The sequence below is a fragment of the Balaenoptera borealis genome (genome assembly GCF_965194805.1).
Source record: "Balaenoptera borealis genome assembly, chromosome: 17".
NCBI classification, from domain to species: Eukaryota; Metazoa; Chordata; class Mammalia; order Artiodactyla; family Balaenopteridae; genus Balaenoptera; species Balaenoptera borealis.
This window is the reverse complement of record NC_138876.1, coordinates 18,377,490-18,399,566: the sequence shown is the minus strand read 5'-3', so window position 1 is coordinate 18,399,566 and position 22,077 is coordinate 18,377,490. Positions and strand designations below refer to the sequence as shown.

Below are 22,077 nucleotides of genomic sequence, written 5' to 3'. Positions count from 1 at the left end.
CTTGTTATGCTTAAATAAGATTTATTTTATTTAAAGAATATGTAATGTCAAATTTGATACTAGAAGCAAAAATTTTTGGTTACTTTATTTTTGAGCATCAAAATTAAACTGCTCGTTAAAGTCAGGTGCAAGAAAAAGATACCTGCTCTGACCAATTTTTTCTTTTTAATCATTTTTCTGTATGTTCTAGCCAATCAGTTAAAATAAGGAAAACTAAAGAGTTTAAAAGAGTTACATGTAGTAAAACGGATACCAAAAGAAGTTTTTCTTGTATTTGCTTTTTGTTTTGCAGAGAAGAGACCTGAAAGACTTAGAATAGTAGAATTTGTAAGGTGGCCAGTTATAAAATACATATAAAAGACACTAGTTTTCCTCTAAACTAGCCATGTCCAGTTTTTAACAGGATGAAAATGATCCCATTCAAGATAGCAGATAAAATCATAAATATCAGAAGTATTCTTGTAAGAAATGTAGAATGGGAAAATTTACAAATAATATGTATTAGGGGACATAAAAGCAATGTTGATTACTTAGGGGGAACATGCCTTGTTTCTCTGTGGGAAGATTCTGTGTTATAAAGGTGTTAATTCTCCTGCAATCAATGTAAACATTTAATACAGTTCTTGTCAACTTTGAACCTTTTGATGAAATAATTCTATAATTTATCTGGTAAGAAGTCTCCTCTCTTTTGTTTAAAGAATAAGATAAATTGTATCATATTACTAGAAAATTTTATTATAAATCTATTGTAATTACAGTGTGGGGCTGGACCTAAGTAGAAATTCCAAGGAAAAAGCAAGAATACATGAGAATTTGATCTGATAGAAAAAGAATTTCAAATCAGAGGGCAAAAGAAAAATGTTCTGTAGATAGTAGTGAGAATGTTGATTAAGTATTCCAATAAAAATAAATCCGTTTGAAATGATTCTTTGTTCACGCCAAATATCAAAATAAATTGCAGATGTATTAAGAATTAAAAGTGGGAAAACTGTGAAAGTAAAGAACTAGCATAAAATGTAGGGGAAAATCTGTTCTAGCAGAGGAAGAAATCCAAAAAGAGTGATAGATTTGTCCTAATTTTTAAAACAGCAATGTCAGTTATCAACAGAAACAAGATTAAAAGTATGGATTAAGCTGAGGAAAATATTTTTTTAACATAAATGAGAAGGTAAATTTTCTTTGTAATTAAAGAATGCTTACAAATCAATAAGAAAATGAGATAAATGCCCCTGTGGAAGAGTTTGCAACATCTTAAACCATTTGTTTTTGAAACAGGAAATAAATATGGCCAATACACATGAAGAGTTGTTTTCTTCACCAGTCAGCTTTTTAAATTTACATTAAGAGTGTAAATTGAAACAACAGTGAGAATCCTTTTCACTCATAAAATCATGGTGGTGGTAAAGGGACATGAATAAGCCAGCTTGGAGTATGAATTGTTACAACCTGTCTGGGGGGCTGCTTGGTAATTTACCAAAAGCCATGCAGTTGTTTATAATATCAGATTGATTAACTTAATGATAAAATCAGCGTTTACACTGAAAGTTATTAGGCAAGGGTATTTTTCACAGTGTTATTTAAAATAAGAAACATTGGAAATAATGTCTAACTGTAGGAGGTTGGTTAAATAAATTATAGTGCATCCATAAAATAAAATTCTGTGCAACCACCAGAATGGTTAAAATAAAAGACCGATAAGTGTTGACAAGTGTATGGAACAATCAGAACGCTTGAACATTTTTAGTGGAAGTATATCATGATTTATCTACTTCAGAAAAGGATCTGGCAGGTTCTTATAAAACTGAACATACTCGACTCCCTGGCTCAGCATTTCTAATAGTCATTTTCCTAAGAGAAATGAAAACCTAACACCACAAAAAGACTGGTAAAAGAACCCACAGAACAGTTTTATTCATAATACCCGCAACCTGGAAATAGCCTTAGGTGTACATCAATGGGAGAATAGATAAATTAACTGGTATGTATATACAAAGCAGTACTACTCAATAATAACAAGGAACAACGTATGTATACATGCAACAACATTGAACTTCTGTCTGTCTGAGTATGAAAAAAACAGTTGAAATAAGAATTTGAGGGCTTTAAAAAGTGAAATTGCCTGCCCTTATAAGCAAATAAACAAATTTAGCCGTGACTCCATTTTCCTTCCTGTAAATTTAATCTGGGGCCATTGAGATCAAACTAAGAAAGTTGCAGGAGGTGAGCACAGTGAATCCAGAAACATTCTTTTTTTCCGGATTTGGGTTTATAGTGTGAGGGCCTATTCACGTTAAACGTAGATTATGTTTCTACTCGAAGCAAAGTTCAAGTGAAATTTCAAAGTAAATATGACCCTGCAAAGAAGGTTCTCTCTTCTTACATTGCCGTGAGCCTTTGGAATCCTTGAGCTTTTCCTCTACTCAGACATAAGTAATATTTGGAAGAAATATATAAACTGCTCAAGTGCAAATCAATGTTTACTTAAGGCAAAATGAAATCTATCCACAGTTGACTTGTTTTTCACTTCTCTCTCCTATCCTGGAGTGTAAGATACCATTGATTGTAAGATGCACTATTTTCTTTAACAACAAATTGAATTCCACTGTCAAACTGTGAGAGTCAGTTGGCCACACCAGCCTCTTGTTGCTTTGAACTTTCTTTCATGTATTCCAAGAGATTTGGCAGTTTTTCCGGCTTTTATCGGCATTGCTTGGTGTGTGCTAGGCAGTATCTTGCCTATTTTGTAGTTATAGGACAATGATAGCTTTATCTTCTGACAGGTATTTTTCTTTCTTTGGACACATAAAGCATTCGGTTATTGTTTTGCAAGAAAATGTGGAAGTGTACTCATTTATCCAACAGTGAATATTTACTTCACTGTTATCAAATACGCACCCTGCTACTCTGTTTCTGTTCCTTTCTTATTTACAAAGTCACTTTTTGTTTTGATGCCAAATCACAGTAAAATCACTCTGAAGACATTTTAAATGACAATTGAAGTCAATATGCACAGTGCACATAATTCAGCTGGAGGCATGACATTATGAACAGCTGTGATTAAGAGATGTTAAACTGGAAGGAAAAAATCTGCATCTTAGAATCAAAATCTTAGAGTAGAAAAAAAAGTGCATGTGGAGTCAAACTATGCATTATTTTTCTCTGAAAAATTTCCTGTAAGCCAATCAGGTATTACATTTCCTCTCGCCTAGAACTTTTCCTTAACATTCATGGTTCTTAGTTGTATTCTAGATTCTGTCAATCGCCCAGGATAGAAATAGGACTCATCAGTAATCCTTAGGGTTGGGGCTGATTTTTAATGAAATGTGTTTTATTAAACAACAGACTAGAGAAAGAATGTTAGAGAATTGAGAGACCTAGGTTCTAGTCACTCTTCTGCCACCAGTTAACAGTATAACTTAGGAGCTCAGTTTTCCCTCCTGTTAAACTGTTGGTTTATATCAGAGATTTTTCAGTCCTAGCTGCACTTCAGAATCACCTAGGTAGCTTTTTAAAAAAATGTCCAAGACTGAGTCCAATCCCAGACCAATTAAATCAGAAACTCTGGGCATCAGTATTTCATAAAAACTCTTTCAGATGATTCTAACATTCAGCCGTGGGTTGACCCCTGAGTAAGATGACCCTTACACTTTACGTGAGAGATAGCATACTAAATTGGTTAAGGTCAGACTCTGAAGTCACCAACCTGGGTCTGAATCCTGGCTGTGCTACATATCAGCATACCATAAGATTTGCTGTGGTAGAAAATAAAACCACTGATGATGATGATGGTGATGATAATAGCAGCAACATACATTGATTGACTGCTTTGCTTGCATGTTCCAGGCACTGTTTCTGAGTGCTCACGTGTACCCATTCACCATCCTCACCATAGCTCTTTGAGATAACTGCTATGAATCTCATCTTGCAGAAGAGGCAGCAGTAGCATAGATAACATTAAGTAGTTTGGCCATGTTCACACAGTGGTAGAGCTGGATTTAAACCCAAGGAGTCTGGCTCTCTAGTCTATACTCTTAGAAATCAAATATGTGTCACAAGGGAAAGAGAAAACCTCCGTCAGGCAATCAGGTTGGGGTAATGATACACTCCTTGAGTGTTGAACTAAAAGCTTATAGACCCAAAGTTCTGACTCTAAGGAACTTCTTAGAATTTTACAAGTAAAGAGGACAGATAACAGAAAAAGGTTTTAATGTTTAAAGTCCTATCATCGTAGTGAAACTGTTTCCTTGATGTAGAAGGGGAGAATGTGAAGGGTATTCCAAGGTCACACATGTCATTGGTGATTTTCTTGATACGCTTATTTGTTGTAGTTAACAACATGGGATTTATTTTTTTTTTAAGCCTTATCAAAGCATTTATTTATTTATTATTTTTATTTATTTTTTGGCTGCGTTAGGTCTTAGTTGCGGCACACGGGATCTCCATTGAGGCATGCGGGATCTTTCGTTGCAGCGCAGGCTCTTTGTTGCGGCACACGGGCTTCTCCCTAGTTGTTGCGTGCAGGCTCTAGGGTGCGTGGGCTCTGTCGTTTGCGACACGCGGGCTCTCTAGTTGAGGTGCGAGCTCCATAGTTGTGGCTCGCGGGCTTAGTTGCTCTGCAGCATGTGGGATCTTAGTTCCCTGACCAGGGATGGAACCCTCATCCCCTGCATTGTAAGGCGGATTCTTTACCACTGGCCCACCAGGGAAGTCCCTAAGATGGGATTTCTGTAAGTCCAGAAGCATTCACTGAGCAAACATCTCATTGATGTCTTAAATCAGATTTAGCTAGAAACCAAATGCACACACAGCCAGAGTGTTTGAAGGAGAATTTGTCAATCAGTCAGTAAGGTGGAAATGAGTTTCAAAGGGAAATTTCAAAGTGTTCTGAGCTGTGTTTGGTGAGCCAGTTTAGAATGCCTTTATGCCCTGTTAATCTTTGTGTTGAAAATAAACTTGTTCTTTCTAACAGAAGTCAGCATTTCACATCATTACATATCAGCCATGCTGAGGAATCAGAGGTTGGTAGAGATTTTAAAAGTATCAAAACAGCAACTGTATTATTTTGAAAATAAGCGAGAGGATTAACTTAATCTGTTGCCCAGAAGCAGTCAAAGAGGAATCAGACTGTACTTCAGATTTTCTTAATCTTTTGCCATGTCGTGTAGCAGGCTGGGAAACCTGAACTTGTGAGGCAAGTTGGCCATTCACTCAACCTTCCAACAATTATTAGGAAGTTTAGTAAGAACTTTTTAAGAACATGTTTTGCTTTTCCCTAATTGGCAGGGAAAAGCCCATGGCTGCCGTGGAGTGTGTGATTTTAAAGATCTTTCTCTTGTTTAGATATTGCTTGGATGACCGAAAAGCATTAGAAAGAGACGGGGGATTTTCAGAACTTCAGTCTCGTCTTATTCGTTATGAAACTCAAACTACATGCACCAGAGAAAGTTTTCCAGTACCTACCGTACTGAGCCCTCTTCCGTCTCCAGCAGTTTTGTCAGAGCCTGGAAGTGTCCCTGATGGAGAGGTTTTACAAAGTGAACTCCGGACTGAAGTCTCCCGAGTCAAAAGGAGATCAAAAGATCTGAACTGCCTTTATCCCCCCAAAAGGTGGTATATTAAGTACATAAAGATCGTATCTTGACAGAAAGTATTTTAGTCCGAGGGTAATTGAATTAATCTTTCAGATTTTTAAGTTGCTTTCTGTGCAGATTTTAACGTAATTCGTTCATACCAGGAATTGTGTTTGTATTGTGAGCAGTTGATGATCATGCTTATAAGTTATACAAAGAAATGACTTGGAAAAAACACATTGTTTCTTGCTTTATATGCTAATATACAGCCCATCAGCACAATGGGTTGTAAAGTTTTTAAGCCATGGAACACTGGCGATCTTATCCACTAGATTGAGCAGCTGAGCTGGTCTGTTGAAGAGGATGTTTAGGGATGCAGTGTTTCTGTTAGCTCTCTTCTCACTGTTTCCCACCGACATTGGCCCCTTGAACAAGGGGTTTCATGAGGTACCATTTTTGATTGAACCTGGGCTATGGCAGTGAAAGCGAGGAGTCCTAACCACTGGACCACCAGGAAATTCCCATGAGGTACCGTTTTAAAACAACTTGTTTTATATAAAATATAGCTTTAAAGCCTACATAATAATATATTAAAAATGAGATCTTTCTAGCTACTCTGTTTGCTAGCTAAATAAAATATCCAAATACCTGAACAGAAATTAGAAGCTTATGAAATAAACACTCTAATTTCTATTGAATTTATATATCTTTAGAACCTTTGTCAAATTTAGGTCTTTGACACCTAAAACAAACCTTAAATTCTTATTATATGTAAACCTTTCAAAAAGTATCAAATATCTTAAAGTGAAACTTTCAAATCTTCTTTTAAACAGTGAAAATTATTAGAATACTTTTTCCCTGATGGGGAATAACTAAATTATTTTCATGAGGACTTTACAAGTTCATGGTACTTTTTACACGTGATAAAGCTAAAAAGCAAATCCATTAACATTTAGGATACTGTATTTTGTAATAATATTTTTTATTTCTGACTGTGACTGATAGATATGTGTTCCAGACAAGAAGGTACACTGTGGCCTCTAGGTTAACAGACTTGAAAAATATGAGACCCTTTCTTGTAACAGGAAATTTAAACATTTTCGAAAGATTGAAACAAGGGCTACTTTTATAGTTTTATTTCTGTTTGGTTTTTTTAATATAATTTTACATTTTTTTAAAATAACCCATTAACTTTAATTTATTTATTTATTTATTTATTTATTTTTGGCTGTGTTGGGTCTTCGTTTCTGTGCGACGGCTTTCTCCAGTTGCGGCAAATGGGGACCACTCTTCATCGCGGTGCACGGGCCTCTCACTGTCGCGGCCTCTCTTGTTGCGGAGCACAGGCTCCAGACACGCAGGCTCAGCAGTTGTGGCTCACGGGCCTAGTTGCTCCGCGGCATGTGGGATCTTCCCGGACCAGGGCTCGAACCCGTGTCCCCTGCATTAGCAGGCAGATTCTCAGCCACTGCGCCACCAGGGAAGCCCCATATTTCTGTTTGTTTTAACGCTGTTATTTATTTTGCACAGGTAGTTGCATAGCTACAACAAGCATGATTATTATGGTTTCTTCATCAAAATTATCTTAATAGAAAAGTATAAGTGCTTGACAGATGAGTACTGGATCTATAAATAGCATTGCCTGGAGTGCCATCCCTGATTTATGTGAGAAATTGTAAAGTAACGGGGAGGGTGACAGTAATGTTGCTAGTTGCTTTTCCTATTAGCTTTTAATATTAGCTGAAATCCTAGAATGTTATTCATTGCCTTCCGTGTTCTAGTCACTCATTTGAAGAACTAAGGGAGCAACTGTATAATATGATGTTGACTGCTTATTTACGGCAGTAGTAGCAAGAAATTGTGTTTGCTTTTCTTGGGTTTATATGTCAATGGTTATGGTTGTAACATTTAAGACAGAAAATGGACTTCATTGTTGATTCACTTAATCTGCATTTTTATATTTCCCCCCCATTAGACTTGTGAAATCTGAAAGTTCAGATTCTCTTCTTTCTCAGAGAAGTGGCAGTACTAATCATCGTCATCATGCAGTGACATCCAGAAAGCCACAGGCAGAGAGATCATTATCTGTGACTTGTCCGTCTGTTCCAGTTCTTAGCAATGAAGCTCCCAAAGTCACGACAAATGCCAGTTCAGGTCAAAAAAGTGTGCATGAATCAAAAGCATCAAGGCCCACTAAGGAATCAAGATCACAGAAACACACACGGGTAAAGATTTATTTCCGGACTCCCTTAGTTCTGCAAGGGAAGAAATTTCTTTATTTGATTCGTTTTAAATGTTTGTCTAAAAATTTTATGAATGAAATGAAATGGTATCTGTAATTTACTTTAAAATAATTCAGGGGAGTTCCCTGGTGGCCTAGTGGTTAGGATTCTGGGCTTTCACTGCCTTGCCCGGATTCAATCCCTGGTCCGGGAACTGAGATCCTGCAAGCTGTGTGGTGTGGCCAAAAAAAATGGAGGGAAAAAAAAAAATTCAGTGCAAGAAGGATAATGGGAAAGTGGGCGGGGGGTATAAGTGAAACAGAAAGAGCCACAAATTGATCCTTCTTGAAACTGGTAGTAGATATATCGAGATGAGGATTTGTTACAAATACTCTCTTTACAATGTTTGAAATGTTCCATAATAAAAAATAAGTACACACCTATATATTCCTGCTGTGTGTACCTTTTACACTCAGATTTTGATTCAGAACTCAGGATATGAATTCCTCTCTTCAGATACTCTAGTCCTCTCTTCCTGACCGATAGCCTGTGACACATGTGATCGTGTCACTGTTTCAGATCTCCTTTCTTCTCGATGCTTTTGTCTTAATGAGCTTATCTATCTTTAGCATAGCTACATGGTTCTGTGATTCACAGAACTCAACTCTAAAGCTGAAATAATATGTGTGTGCCTTTTCCACAACATATTAGTCGTATACTATGTTCTGTTCAAGATTTTGAAAGAAGTAGTTACTGAAACCCTGAAGAAACACAGGATTACTGAGGCTCACGAATGTTTCACGGCCTGCAGCCAACGTCTCTTTGAGATCTCGAAGTTCTATCTAAAGGTACAGTGTCTTCTCTACTGATGGCAAAATCGAGGTCAAGTTCTAATGTTCCTATTTGACACAAGATAATATTGACTGAGTATTTTTTACACTGATAGCTTATTGCCAAATTTTTTTTAATGGAGGTAGAAAAATTGGAGTCAAAAATTTTGTATTTGATTTTAGTTCTCAGATATAGAAAACTACACCTTAACTGGTATCCTCAGTGTTTCCCTAGCAAACCTTTGACTTAAGTTGATAATAAGCTTCCACTTACTTTATTCAACTTATTCAAGTAATTTTAGTATATAGTGAAACTACCGGAGGGAGTATCAAAGCACCCAGCTTCTAATTTTGGATCCATTATCAGCTTGTTGTAAGACATTGGACAGATCGGCCATTCAGATGACAGTTTTGTAAAACTTAGATGGTGTTAGATTAGTTCCAGTTTTCAGAGTTTCTGACTTGAATCACAGTTTTATGTGGGTTCCTGATTAAAACTGCAGATGGACCGCATGCATTCGATTCCCTTCCCTTCTAAAATCTCTCAAGAAAGACAGTATTGAAAGTATAAAAACTAAGAGAAGAGGAAAGGAAAAATGTAGAAGTGTTTTCATACATTGTTGAACCAAAAAAAACACATGGAAGCGTGGTATAACAGAGTAGAAGGAGTGACAGTCTAAATGTCTGCCTGGGGACACCTGTGAGAGTCAAGCCAGTTCAACAGACACGGTCTCTGACCTGCTCAGGTCTTGGAGACACCAAGTATCACGGAAAGCAGGGGCAAGGTGCCGGGTGAAAAAAAAGAGGAGTTAAATAAAGATCTACAGGGTGAACTGGGGAGCCTTCAGTTTGCTCTGCACGCTTTTCCCCCACAATGTTAACTACAGATAAGTATATTATACATAGTTTTTCCCCGCCCCCGCCGCCCCACCCCTGCGACAATGCAGGAAATAGTCTCTGGAGAAAAAAGAATTGGAGGCCACGGTAAAAAGTCCAACTGGCCCCTTATTCCCCTACCTTGTAAAGCTACCAATGAACAAGCTCTGTACAGACAGAGCTTCCAGTAAGATTTTTATTATCTCATTTTAGAATATGACTGGACAGTGAAGAGTTAGCATACTTTTGAGGAAAGCTTCCAATACAACAGATGCCAAAACATGAAGGAACAAAGGGAACTATGAAGGAGCAGAAAGCCGAAGAAAACTTCATAAAAAACTATATTGTCTCAGAGAGAAAGATAACTGGGTGCACAAAACCAGAATGGGATGCTGTTTCCAAAAACTACAGAACATGAAAGCTCCTTAAAATTAGAAATACGATAAAATCAGTATAATAGAAAGGCTGAACAGTTGAGATTAAGAAATTCACCAGAAATTAGTATTAATGACAAAATTCAGGATTAAAAACATTAAACACAGGATAAGAAAATGGGGGAATTAATCCAAAAGATCCAATATGCTAATAATAGGAGTTTCAAAAATAGAGACTAGAGGAGAGAAAACTGTCAAAAATATAACAGAAAGTTTTCTAGACCTGAAGGATGCACTCCTGCTGGAAAGGGCACACAGCTTGTCCAGCCTAGTGGATGACAGTTCTACAAGCCACATCACTGTGGAATGTCACATCTCCTGGGACAGAGAGAATATTTCCTAAAAGCTTCCCAGGAGAGAAAGTAGTTTACATATAAAGAATCAATAAGAGTGGCATTGGATTTTTCTACAGTAACATTGTGTGCCAGAAGACGGTAGAACAGTATCTTCAAATTCTGAAGGAAAGTGATTTCCCTAGTATTTTATACCTGGTCTAGAAGTCAGTCAGGTGTGAAGATTCAGTACAGATATTTTCAGTCATGGAAGGTCTGAAAAATTTTGTCATTCATGTACCCTTTTGACGAATCTGTGAGAAGATGAAATTCAATAGAACAAGGGACTGAATCAAGAAATAAAAGAAAAACTAACCTAGACTGGAGAAGATAAGTCCCAATGGGACCAGGCTGAGGGAGCAATTGGACCAAATTGGTGCAGGCTATGGGAGAAGGATCTCCAGTTTAAAAAAATACAATTAAGAAAACAAAAGCAAAAACGAAAAGCTGAAGTGAGAGATTATCCAGTATCCTTGAGTGTTTGAAGCACTTTGCTGTACATTTAATCAATATTTTACAGCATTGTGGGGTGGCGGTAGGATTATACACATGGAAAACTAAGCAAACGTAGTTCAACTACAGGATAAACAGGATAAACAAAACAGATGAAAGAGAAATTATAACCGTTATACATTACTTAGCTCAGGATTGAACTATATTTGCTTAGGTATAAAATGCAAACATTGACTATTTACTAATCAAAAAATTGTGGTGCAGCTGTTACTGAGAGGAGGAGAAGGGAGGTGGGAGGATTCAGAGACCTGAATCCGGGATAACAGCAATCACTGTCTAGAACTGTTAAATCACGAAATAGCAGTATAAGCTTATTATTTAGAAACATGAAGGTATAAATAAGAGAAAGAGCTGAAAGAATTCAAAGTGACTCCGTCAATGGAACATAACTTGGAAGTACAGCAGAGGATTACTTTTTTTTTTTTAATACAATTGGATTTTAAAATTTTTATAATATAATTTGATATAGTCATTACTTTTTTACAAGTCAGAGATTTCAGTTTTATTTCCTATGTCATTCCCTCTTTGTGGTGGAATGAAATAGCCAAAAAGAAGAGAGAGAAAAAAAGTTATTTTATCTGAAAAATAAATATAAACTGTATATTCATTTCCTGAGTAATGAAGTTAATGTGGCTACTCATAGTTGAGGATGGGGCTTAGGTTTGGTCAGTGCCATTGAGTATTTGAGATTAGAGTGGCATGGATTTATGTGTATATGGATGTATTTTGGTTAGAGTACTTTGACCTTTCAGGATGGAACTAAATTATAATGTTACTTTGATTTTTTTGTAGTATCTCCCTCTTCACATTGATACTTACAGAATGATTTAGGATCATCTCAAGTTTATTTAATAATGACTTGTTCTCTGTAATTTAATGTGCAGATTTAAACTGCTGTATTTTGTTATGTTTAGGATCTTAAAACTTCAAGGGGTCTATTTGAAGAAATGAAGAAAACAGCAAGCAACAATGTTGTACAGGTAAATAAATTATTCCCAAGAAACTACATTCAATTAAATTGCTATTTTATTGCAGGTTAGTAGCTATGATGCTGTAATATATGCATTAAGAATTAGTGAGTGGTCTTTTCAACTTTGTCCCTATGACCACTCTTTAAAATAGTTAATAATAGACTTATGCAAGCAGAATCTTTAGTAGTATTTCAGAGATTTTTCTGTTAACAAAAGAGCTTCTAAACTGATGTTAAGAAAGAAACAGAAAAAAAAAAATCCAAAGAGCTGGAAAAATTAATCCATTTCGATTAGCTATTTTCAAAGTTTAGTTTAATTTCTTTTTAGTGATGCTTTGAAAGTATATTTTCAAATAAAGGTGAGAAAATAGAATAGAACCTTCATTTTGTCCAGTGAGAACACTATTGTATTCTGCAGTGGAAGTTCAGCAAAAAGTGTTCTTCAGCAAGAAAATAAAATGTGGGGGTTTTTTTCCATTTAAAAATTCATGATCTAATGTGTAATATGTATACACATATGCAAAGAAACACATACAATTTAAAAAAATAATTTTAAAAGAGAATATCCTTGGGATCACTCACTGTTCAACCTGGGAAATAAAATATTGTGGGGACCTTGGAAACCCCCAAAGAATCCCTTCCCCACCATATCCCACTGCATCACCTCTGGAGGTAACCGCTATACTGATTTTTTGTGTCTGTGATAATCATTTCCTTAGGTTTTTTTTGATTGAAGTATAGTTGATGTATAATATTATGTAAGTTACAGGTGTACAACATAGTGATTCACAATTTTTAAAGGTTATACTCCATTTATAATTATTATAAAATCTTGGCTCTATTCCCTGTGTTGTACAATATATCCTTGTAGCTTATTTTATACATAATAATTTGTACTTCTTAATCTCATACTCCTATATTGCCCCTTCCCCTTTCCCTGTCCCCACTGGTAACCACTAGTAAAATGTATTTTCAAGATAATATATATTTTAAGATTTTGACAGGTTATTTCTTGCTTTAAATTTTCTACCATACTCTTTTGAAGTTTTAATAATATCTTTTTCTATCACTTGTGTTTCCAATAGAAATGTACCATAATCATATTATTTTCTCTCCCTAGGTGATTGAATGGGTATTAGAAAAGACAAGCAAGAAATAACACAGAATCATTCTTTTTGGATAATTATAAATTGGACAGAGCTATTATTTACTTTTTCCTTCCATAGTTTGAAAATTACAAACAAATTTCAAACTTTGTTCAAAGAATAGATTTACATCTCTAAAGAATTTCATAAATTCCTATATTTATATAGTTTTGAGGTTGCTCAGTTAATGTATTTTTAATTATATACTTATTTTATAGTTTTACTATATTTTAATTTTTGAAGTTAATATTTTTATATATGTTTACAAATTTTACTCTTGGTTATTTAATTATTCCAATAAATAGAAAAAGATATTTCTTTACTTCTTGGTAAATGTCTTTGTTGTTGGGCATATTTAAATTAATGAGTCTTAAGTAAGACATTGCCAGTGGTTTTTCTCATGTGTTCCAGTAGCATGATTTATTGGACGGCCCCTGATTTAGAAAATATTGGCAAGAAAATTCACACAGCTAGCCATGTTCCCTTACCCCTGCCCTAGAGCCACCACTGTTTTAGCTATTCATGTTTATTTGGGATCAAAAATGAAGAAAGAGCAAAACTTATGAAAATAAGACACAGTGAAAATGACTAAGTACAGACTCCCAGAAAAAAAATATCTTTTCCCATGGCAGAAAATCTGGAAAATGTGGAAAATACAAAAAAGAGTGGAAAAAAATTCTAGCATTGTTTCTGTCTATAGGTAACCACTGTTAATATTTTTAAACATTATGTTTAAAATATTTTCAAAATTGGTGTCATACGTGTGTGTATGTTTGTGTATGTGTGTTTATATGTGTGATGTGTGTATATATATGTATATTAATTTATAGCCTGCTTTTCACTTAACAATGTGATATAACTTGATGATATATGATATAAAATGATTTTTATATCATATATCATCATTTTAATAACTGCATGATACAAATGAACCACAATTTGTTAAATCAATCCCTCATTGTTGGACATATGAGTTCAATTTTTCCTCATTAAAAATAAAACTTTAATGAATATTCCTGGTACATCACTGATTATTCCTTAGTATAAGTTTTTCGGAGTGGAATTTGTGATTTTTGGTAAATTTTTCCAAATTGCCTTTCTGAGAGATCAGTTCGTACACCCACCAGCAGAGTCCCCGTTTCCTTTTCCGATGGCTGAAAATAGTGAGGGTGAACATTTTAAAAAATATGTTGGCCGCTTTTTCAGTCAATTTAATTGGTCAAAGAAATTAATTCCTAAATTTCTAGATGCCTTCCTGGAATTCCAAGGCTGATCTCCACATTATCCACGTCAGGGCCTAGACTCCCACAGGGTCAGAGGTTTGGGCTGCAGCCTCCCTTATTTGGGCTTCCGGAGAAGGCGAGTTACAAGCCTTCCCTATCCCTGCACGCTTTCCGTACTCGGATACTACTTTAACTTAACTTCCATGCTGTGCTCATACTTCATACCTTTTGTGAACTTCCCATAAAAAATATTTCAAAGTAAAAAGTGACAAGATATTTCCGATAAATTTGAAAGCAGGTACAAAGGAGAGATCTAAAAGGCCCAAAGACTTCAGGTCAATTTTTGGAATAGACTAAAAGTCATGGAAGAAAAGGCAGGCTGAACTGAGGTTCAGCTGTACATCCTTTGGGCTATGTTCCAGGAGAGGAGCCCTGCTGACCAGTTGTTCAGTCTATATATACGATAAGTATGAGGGGGACCTTGAAAAGCATGTGGGAGGGAGAATATAGGCTGCGCTTAGATATCAGCTGTTCTGAGGAGTTATTTCCCAGTGCTGGGAATAATGCCTAAAGCGCCCACTCTTTATAAGGACTCTTTTTTGGAGAAAGAGGGAGCCACAGGGCTGGACTAGCTCAGCTCCGTTATATAGTGATGGTACATTCGGCAAAATTGTTGCCTACATAACCTGGAAACGAGAATTTGTACCAAATGAACTCATGGATCTAGTTAAGGTTATTTCCAGACCATTTATACATTAGTCTTTGTGCACTTCTGTAATATATCTGTAGGACAAATTCCCATAAGTCAAAAGGTACATGTATTTGTAAATTTTTATAGATATTGCAAAATTGCCCTCCAAATTATTGCCAAATGTATACCTACTAATGGGTGTATAAATGCCTGTTTTCCCATCACTTCCCACCACTAAGTATTGTGGAAGCTTTAATCTTGGCCAAGTGGTTCCTTAAAGATAAAAACGAGGAAGTTTAAATATCCTATTTAAAGCCATTTTCAGATCATTTTATATTACCTAGGAGCCCCCAGCCTTGATTTGTCTTTTATACAGGACACTCACATGGAAAAGAGATTGGACTTTCAGTGTTTTCTAGAGTAGAACAGGGTGATGACTAAAATTGACACAGACGTTAAGTTTTGGCTCTACGAGTGTAAGAACTTTCTAACAACTCTAGCCATCCGGCAAGGGGATGGCCGACCTCAGGAGATAAGGAGCCCTCTCCCCATAGCTGAAAATTTTCAATTTCAGGTGGAATGAACAAGTGCAAGGGATGTTCAGGAAAAGATTCCTGAATTTAGTGGCATATGCTACAAGGTCAATGTTTCTCAAAACGTAGTACTTGGATTATAGTGTATGTGGTGGTGGTACAGATTTTTCCAAAAATTATAATTGGTGTACATTCGTTTTTATATGTATACACCATGTTGCTATATTACTAGCAAATTCCATATCCTAAAATATCAATACTAAGGTAGTATTGCTAAAATTATAGGTAAACTTTGAGCAATAATGTGCTTGATGACCTCTAATGTCTCTTCAAAACAGGTTCTACAGTTCTAAATCTCAATACTACTAAATTTTCAAATAGTAAAAGACTTCTCAACCCCAGCCTGTTACATTTATTACAAGTAACTTAGACACGAACCAAGTTCTACAGACAATTTGAGTGTTTGGAGCTTGGTGTACAGGTAAAATCCCATGAAAATTTAGTTAAAATGAGAGTTGAAAGCCCTAAGCCCCAGGGGAAGACCCATCCTGGAACTATACACACAAAAACACACCAAAAAATTGCTAGTGGCATCATCCCCCCACCTCCATCCACTAGCACCTTTCAAGGCCAGTCTTGGAGGAAGAGACTAACAGGATGTGTCTTTACACTCCCATATCCCTCTGTGGCTATTAGGAAACCACCAGCCAGCCCACCATATTCAGAGATGAATATTTATTTAATTCATATATCAATTTTACATGATATCCATAGTGCTATAAACATAGGCACATTTTTTTAAACTTTTTTTTTTAAATGGTACATTCAAAAATTACTCCCTTACCCCAGTCTACTCCAGTCCCCTCAAGATAGAGTATCCAGTATTTGTAACAGGGGCCAGAAAGGCCCTGCTCATTAATTTTAGAAGAATCCTTCTGCCCATTAAGACCTCCTTCTGACTTCAACCAAGCAGGGTCAACAAGCATTTGGATAAAGAAACATGCATTTTTCAGCATTTTAATGCATCAATTGATAGAATTAATTAAATGTCTCTGCCTGAGTGTTTTTTTAAATAGGTTTATAGTTTTGTTCCTCCTACGTAATTCAAGTCAGAAAAAAAAATTGATATCAATCTTCCTGTTGGCTTTCTTTAAATTCCAATGGGATGGTTTAAAGATATGTCACCACACCAAAGGGCTCACCTAATCACATCTAACAAATGGGCAGCTTCCCACAAAATATAAAGACATCATTCACTGGTGTTGGTTTGTCCCTAAAAGGACAGACATTGTGAGTTTAATAATTCATCGATTCAAATAAACAGATTGAGCACAGAGGGAACTGGACAAAAACAACCCCCCCAAAATCACTCAGTTGATTTGCTAACCGTACCCATGAACGATCCAGATGTATGAGTTTGTGTTATTCACAACATTCATAACACACATCAACAAGATTAAATCTGCAGTGTAAAGCTATAACCTGTTGAATTCAGAATGAGAAAAAAATGAGTATTTAAATTGATTCATCATAGCCACTCTGATATGATACAATTTAACTTTGAGGAAGAAAAATGATTTATATACACAATTCTCTTAGTAAATTTTCTATTTCTTGCTAATAACACATTTTAATTCAGAAAATGCATTAATTTTATTCAAATATATTTTTCTAAAATATAAATATTTAAATTAAACTTTTATAAACACAGAGAATGTAGTTTCTGTTGACCCGCATCCAGATATTAATCAGTCCAAAACTCAAGTGATGAAGAAATAATATTTGTAATTATGATCATTCTGTCTATAAATATATAATAGGATCTCTGCAACTAAATTATGAGTAATTAACTCACACTTCATGTAGTACTGAGCACCTTAGATTACACATTGTTGAATTAAGCTATTGGCATTAATCTATGTATTTTAATATGTTATTTACAATACACAAGTATAATTCTCTTGTATAACAACATTCCAGTGATTTTGAAAATATATAATGAAAGAGTACGTTACAATTTACAATTCGTCAAAGCTTTCCTACAATATTCAGGCTGGGACTTCACTCTTTAGCATTTTAAAATAATAGGAAACAAAACAAAACAAAATCAGTGTCCTAAAGCTGTGTTTTCCAAAATGTTTTGTTTTGTTTTGTGTGTGTGTGTGTGTGTGTGTGTGTGTTTTAACACTAGCTTCACAAGATGCTCCTTTAGAGAGGAGTTCTGTAGGTAAGTGTTAGTAATGGCACACAGGATGCCCCCCTTGTAGAATCGCAATGTGCAATAAAGTCTTTGAGGAGGCCTGCAATCATGAAATCTCTTTAACATTTTTTAACTCAGTATTGAACAAACATTTTTGATGACCAACCCCTTTAATTCCCCCCCCCCCCCCGACAAAACACCAGTCAATCAATGCCCCTTGGAACTTGTATTACATGTTACTTGTATTACTTTGGGGAAACACTGATCTAAAATAAAATGCTGATCTAAAGTAAAACTCAAGAAACACATGTATCTGCGTGAACAAAATCACATTCTTTTAAAACAGTTTTACTTTTTAAAGCTCTTTGCATAGGTATTTGCTAAAATACAGTTCTGAAAAATAACACACAAACCTAACCTGGAACATCTGTCTATGTAAAACTATAGGGGAGAGAACGGTCACAAATACAGAAATTCTAGAGCTAATTTTCAAGATTTGAGGAAAGTGACTTTAAAATCAAATAATAGGTGTGTTTTCAGTGAACTTGTTTTGAAAGATAAAAGCAAAAGTGTTAAATCAGTTATATGCTATACAATGTCTGAAAATATTCTTGTAGAAAAATATCAGGTCATTATATTATTTCCCTGGAATTCCAAAAGAGCTGTGGATGCTATTGATGGGTTTGATTATAACATCGGCTCTCTATGTAAAACCCAGCATTAACCAGAATCATATAAGGCTGCTCTATTACTTGCTTGAAAATGCATGCATAGACGCACAGGCAGAAACAAGGGCCAATAAATTGCTCAGTACTTCCACTGAAAACCACAAAATGCGGAAAATTAGTTAACCCCACATGAATTATTTTATATATATATATATATATATATATATATATATATGGCGATCTTTTAAAAAAATCCATAATTTGCTTTTATAAATAAAGCTATAAGTCATGGCTCTAAGATAGCAGACCTTGGGTATGAGTGTAGTCCCAGAATTAATCATCTTTCACGCACACCACTCTTCAGCAAAGCTTTGCAATTTAATCAGTCTACTTTGGCTCAGAATCCACCAGCTTACAGCTCAGATCAGTATCTGATGCTTTATTTAATTCCCACTCATCATAAGCTAATAAGAACACTTCAGAATCATTCTACATCATTGAAAGATAATTCATTAAGAAAAAGTAACAGCTGTTTCACACTTAAATAAAAGGTGGGTTTCCATTTGAAGTACTTTTCTTTCCTTACCAGCGAAAGTCAACTCAATTAGAAATAGGAAATAAAGCACAATAAAACAAGGGGTCCTTATTACTGGGGTGGGGAGGGGAGAGGTGAAAAATGTCCATTTCTCATCTATACAGCCCTTGCTTACCTGGGTGAACCAGTTGCCTAGAAACTGGTATGATTAAGATCTGCACATGCTGTTCTAATGTTCATGTCCTTGACTGTCATTATTTAAAAGCTATGCTGTGTACTTCCAATCAGCCTCACCTCTTTACCCTTTTACTGTTCTAAAAAGACAGTTTTATTCTGATAGTCCTTGTGGAATTTTTCTGAAGGTACCCTTTATAGTTGCTGAAATTGACAGAGTCTGGGACTATGACACAGGACTCTTGGGATCTAAAGCTGACAGTGGCATGCGACATCTGGTGCATCACTGCAAATGGTGTCTGAAAGGACACTTTTCCGTGGCATCGCAGCCCTCCTTTTCTCAAAGGCAATTCTCTCCTCTGTTCAGGCCACCAACCCCAGCCTTGTAATCTTAGCTGACAGGAAGGAATGAATGATGAAAACAATCGGCTTGGGGCAGGAATGAAGGTCCAGTTGCTGAAATTCAAAAAGAAGAGAACATGAAAGATTTTAAACCAACGCTTGATACAAAATAGTGATTTACACATCAAACAGATCTGTGCACTTCCTGCTTGCAAGTGTTAACTGGAGCAATTGTGTTTTTAAATCCTTGCCCCCCAGTGAGATAAAAAAATAACTCTTTGAACTTATTCCTTACATCTCGTATATCTTTTTTTCCAAAATGAGTTCTGTGAAATTTATACATACTCATAGCATAAATATCAGTGTTGCCCTTCTTGACTGTCTAAACCATTTATTTTTGGTATCACGATAGTGATATTATTTATGTTGGATTAGGCACAGTATGAAGCAGTACTAAATTTCGCATCATAGGTTTGAGTCCTGGTTCTAACACTTTTTAGATGTGTACATAATCTTGGACAAGTCACTGAAAATTTTTCCCAGGCCTATCTAACTCACAGCGGGTAGAGTATTAAAATGAGATACTGTATGTGAAAATTCCTTATAAACCATAAAATGCAGAACCCAGGTTTTGAAGCAGCTGTGTCCTCACTGTCCTACACTCTTGGACTGTTGTAATCATGTACATCACTTGTCTGTTAAGACCCACTCTAAAGTTTTCTCTTTCTCCGTGTGTTCCTACTGGGCTGGCACGTGGTCAGAGCCTAATAGGCTGAATTTTTATCACCTGACCTAATTCAGGAGCATTGAGTGTGTTGCTCACAATTCTCATCCACTGTCCCCAGTTCTGTTCTGATGATGACACTGCTGGGAAATAACAACCTGATCATAAAATAACACCCAGCAAAGTTAAGTTGTACTTAGCATGAACCAGGTGCTGTGTTAAATATTTTCTACATACTATCTTATTTAATTTTCACAAAATCCCTATGAGGTAGCTATCGTTACTATCTCTATGTTTTATATGGGAAACTAAGATTTGGAGAAGTTATAAAACTTTCTGAGATCATAGATCTTGCAGTAAAGAGAAAGCATGGACTCAAACGCAGGTCTATCTGATGCCAGAGTCTGGGCTTAATCACCATATTCTATTTCACGAACACAGAATGCAACTTTTAGAAGTAACCTTAAAGATTATCATCTACTTCAGTCACTGTATTTTATGGATAAAGACTTAGATCCAAAGAAATAAAAGGACTTGCGCAAGACAACTGGTGAGTTAGTTCCACACTCAGAAAGAGAGCAAGGGTCTCCTGACCCTCAATTTATTGCATTTTGTACAACTCACCTCTGCTCCTTTCCTCCTCCCTGGCACCTGTCTCTGGGGGTTGCGTAGCTAGACCCTGGGGGACCTGTGTCTGAACTTGAGCTTATCAGCCTAATATATTGGCAGCAAAAAATCAGTCCTTCCTAAGTCTTTCAAGTCAGGTCGTAATTACAGGCAGAAAGGCTGAAATTTAGACATAAGTGATTTTTTCCTCATGGGCAAAAATAGCCTTGAATTTTCAAGCCATGGATAAAACAGGAGACTGCTTGTTCTTTTCCCTGCTGCTAGGGAGTAGTCACCCTTAGGAAAAAGTGCGCAGCTGGGTGATGGATAGAGCAGCAACTGAACCAGAAGGGTCCTCAGCAAAACTTTCTTCTTTCCAAACTGGTGCTTCAGGCTGAACTTACTGATTGAACACACAAATAAACAACAAAATTCTATAAAATTCTGCGGATCCATTTTAAAGGTTAGAAAAATGACTGGCTGGAAATTGTTCTCAGAAAGTGAGTTCAGATCACCTGTCAGCCACGGGGCACTGACTTCATCATGACTCCTGTGACACCCGTAGGAAGAAACCTGGTACTGCACTGGGGCTAGTAGTACTGCATGATCTAGGACAGTGGTGCTGAAACTTTGAGATTTCAGGCTCCTATGCTCTTTCAAGTGTGGCCCTGGCCCTTTCCTTCAGAGAGACGGGAGTAGGGAGAGGGAGAATTGTGCAAGGCTAGTAGCTGAGTTAAAATGACTAGATCTTTAAAATTGAGGTTTATCTCTGCATTTTATGTATCCCCTGTCCCCGTTATCAAGTGTGAGTCAATAGATATTTGTTGACTAAGAAGGACCTACACAGAGACTAGTTGTTCCTAATCAAGGTCCTGTTTGAAGTTCTACATTCCACAGCTTAAATGAGATGCTATGTCTTCTAGAGAACTATACTTGCTAGAAAGTAGAAGAATGTACAACTTTCACCCTTCAGTGGAACTAGAGTGTAACATGTTTTTTCACTATGGTAGGCAGTAACGATCACAGGAAATCATGGTTTTAAATACATGGGCAATTTGCAATGATATGAGAAGAATAAATGTTATGTTAACTGACAAACTTGCTGATTTTGTTGGACACTTTTTGATATGAGCTCAAAACTTCTGGGTCCTTGTCTGGCCGTCTCTCCACTCAGGTAGAGTTGACCAGTTTTGCTGGGTTTCCTCACGGCCCCCTCCACTCTGGCCCTTCCCACCCCACCCCATCTGTGCTCTCCATGCTCTCTGCTCCTTTGAGACCTCCCAGATTGCCAGGACTGGTGTTTTACATCCCTACATCCCTGACACCTAGCACAATGCCCAGGTTAGATCAGATGCTTGATACTTTTAAACAATGAATGGTATCTCTTCAAGCTGGTGGGACCCTCTTTGAAAAGAATTTAATGCTGACGTTGTAAAGGATCCTTTCCTTTGATTCAAGTATTTCTGTAATATTCCCATGGAAAATGAGA

At 36.3% G+C, this 22,077-nt stretch overlaps 2 protein-coding genes across 11 annotated transcripts in view; one reads left to right on the top strand and one right to left on the bottom strand.

Annotated features, from left to right (window-relative positions):
• Positions 1 to 22,077, top strand: part of MTBP (MDM2 binding protein) — a 106,983-nt gene that overhangs the window by 54,332 nt on the left and 30,574 nt on the right. For 2 of the 10 annotated variants that reach the window (XM_082364273.1, XM_082364271.1), the window contains exons 18-22: positions 5,341 to 5,607; positions 7,546 to 7,795; positions 8,527 to 8,640; positions 11,692 to 11,757; positions 20,424 to 20,532. In XM_082364273.1, the coding sequence (XP_082220399.1) occupies positions 5,341 to 5,607; positions 7,546 to 7,795; positions 8,527 to 8,640; positions 11,692 to 11,757; positions 20,424 to 20,510 (784 nt within the window). In that variant the 3' untranslated portion in view covers positions 20,511 to 20,532. Of the gene's footprint in view, positions 1 to 5,340; positions 5,608 to 7,545; positions 7,796 to 8,526; positions 8,641 to 11,691; positions 11,758 to 12,867; positions 17,447 to 20,423; positions 20,533 to 22,077 lie in introns of those variants that run through there. The other 8 variants (XM_082364276.1, XM_082364274.1, XM_082364277.1 and 5 more) reach the window with 6 other exon arrangements.
• SNTB1 (syntrophin beta 1) overlaps positions 17,505 to 22,077 on the bottom strand; it is a 240,795-nt gene continuing 236,222 nt past the window's right edge. Inside the window, exon 8 of the mRNA XM_082364344.1 lies at positions 17,505 to 19,372. Within this exon, the coding sequence (XP_082220470.1) occupies positions 19,280 to 19,372 (93 nt within the window). The 3' untranslated portion in view covers positions 17,505 to 19,279. The remainder of the gene's footprint in view (positions 19,373 to 22,077) is intronic.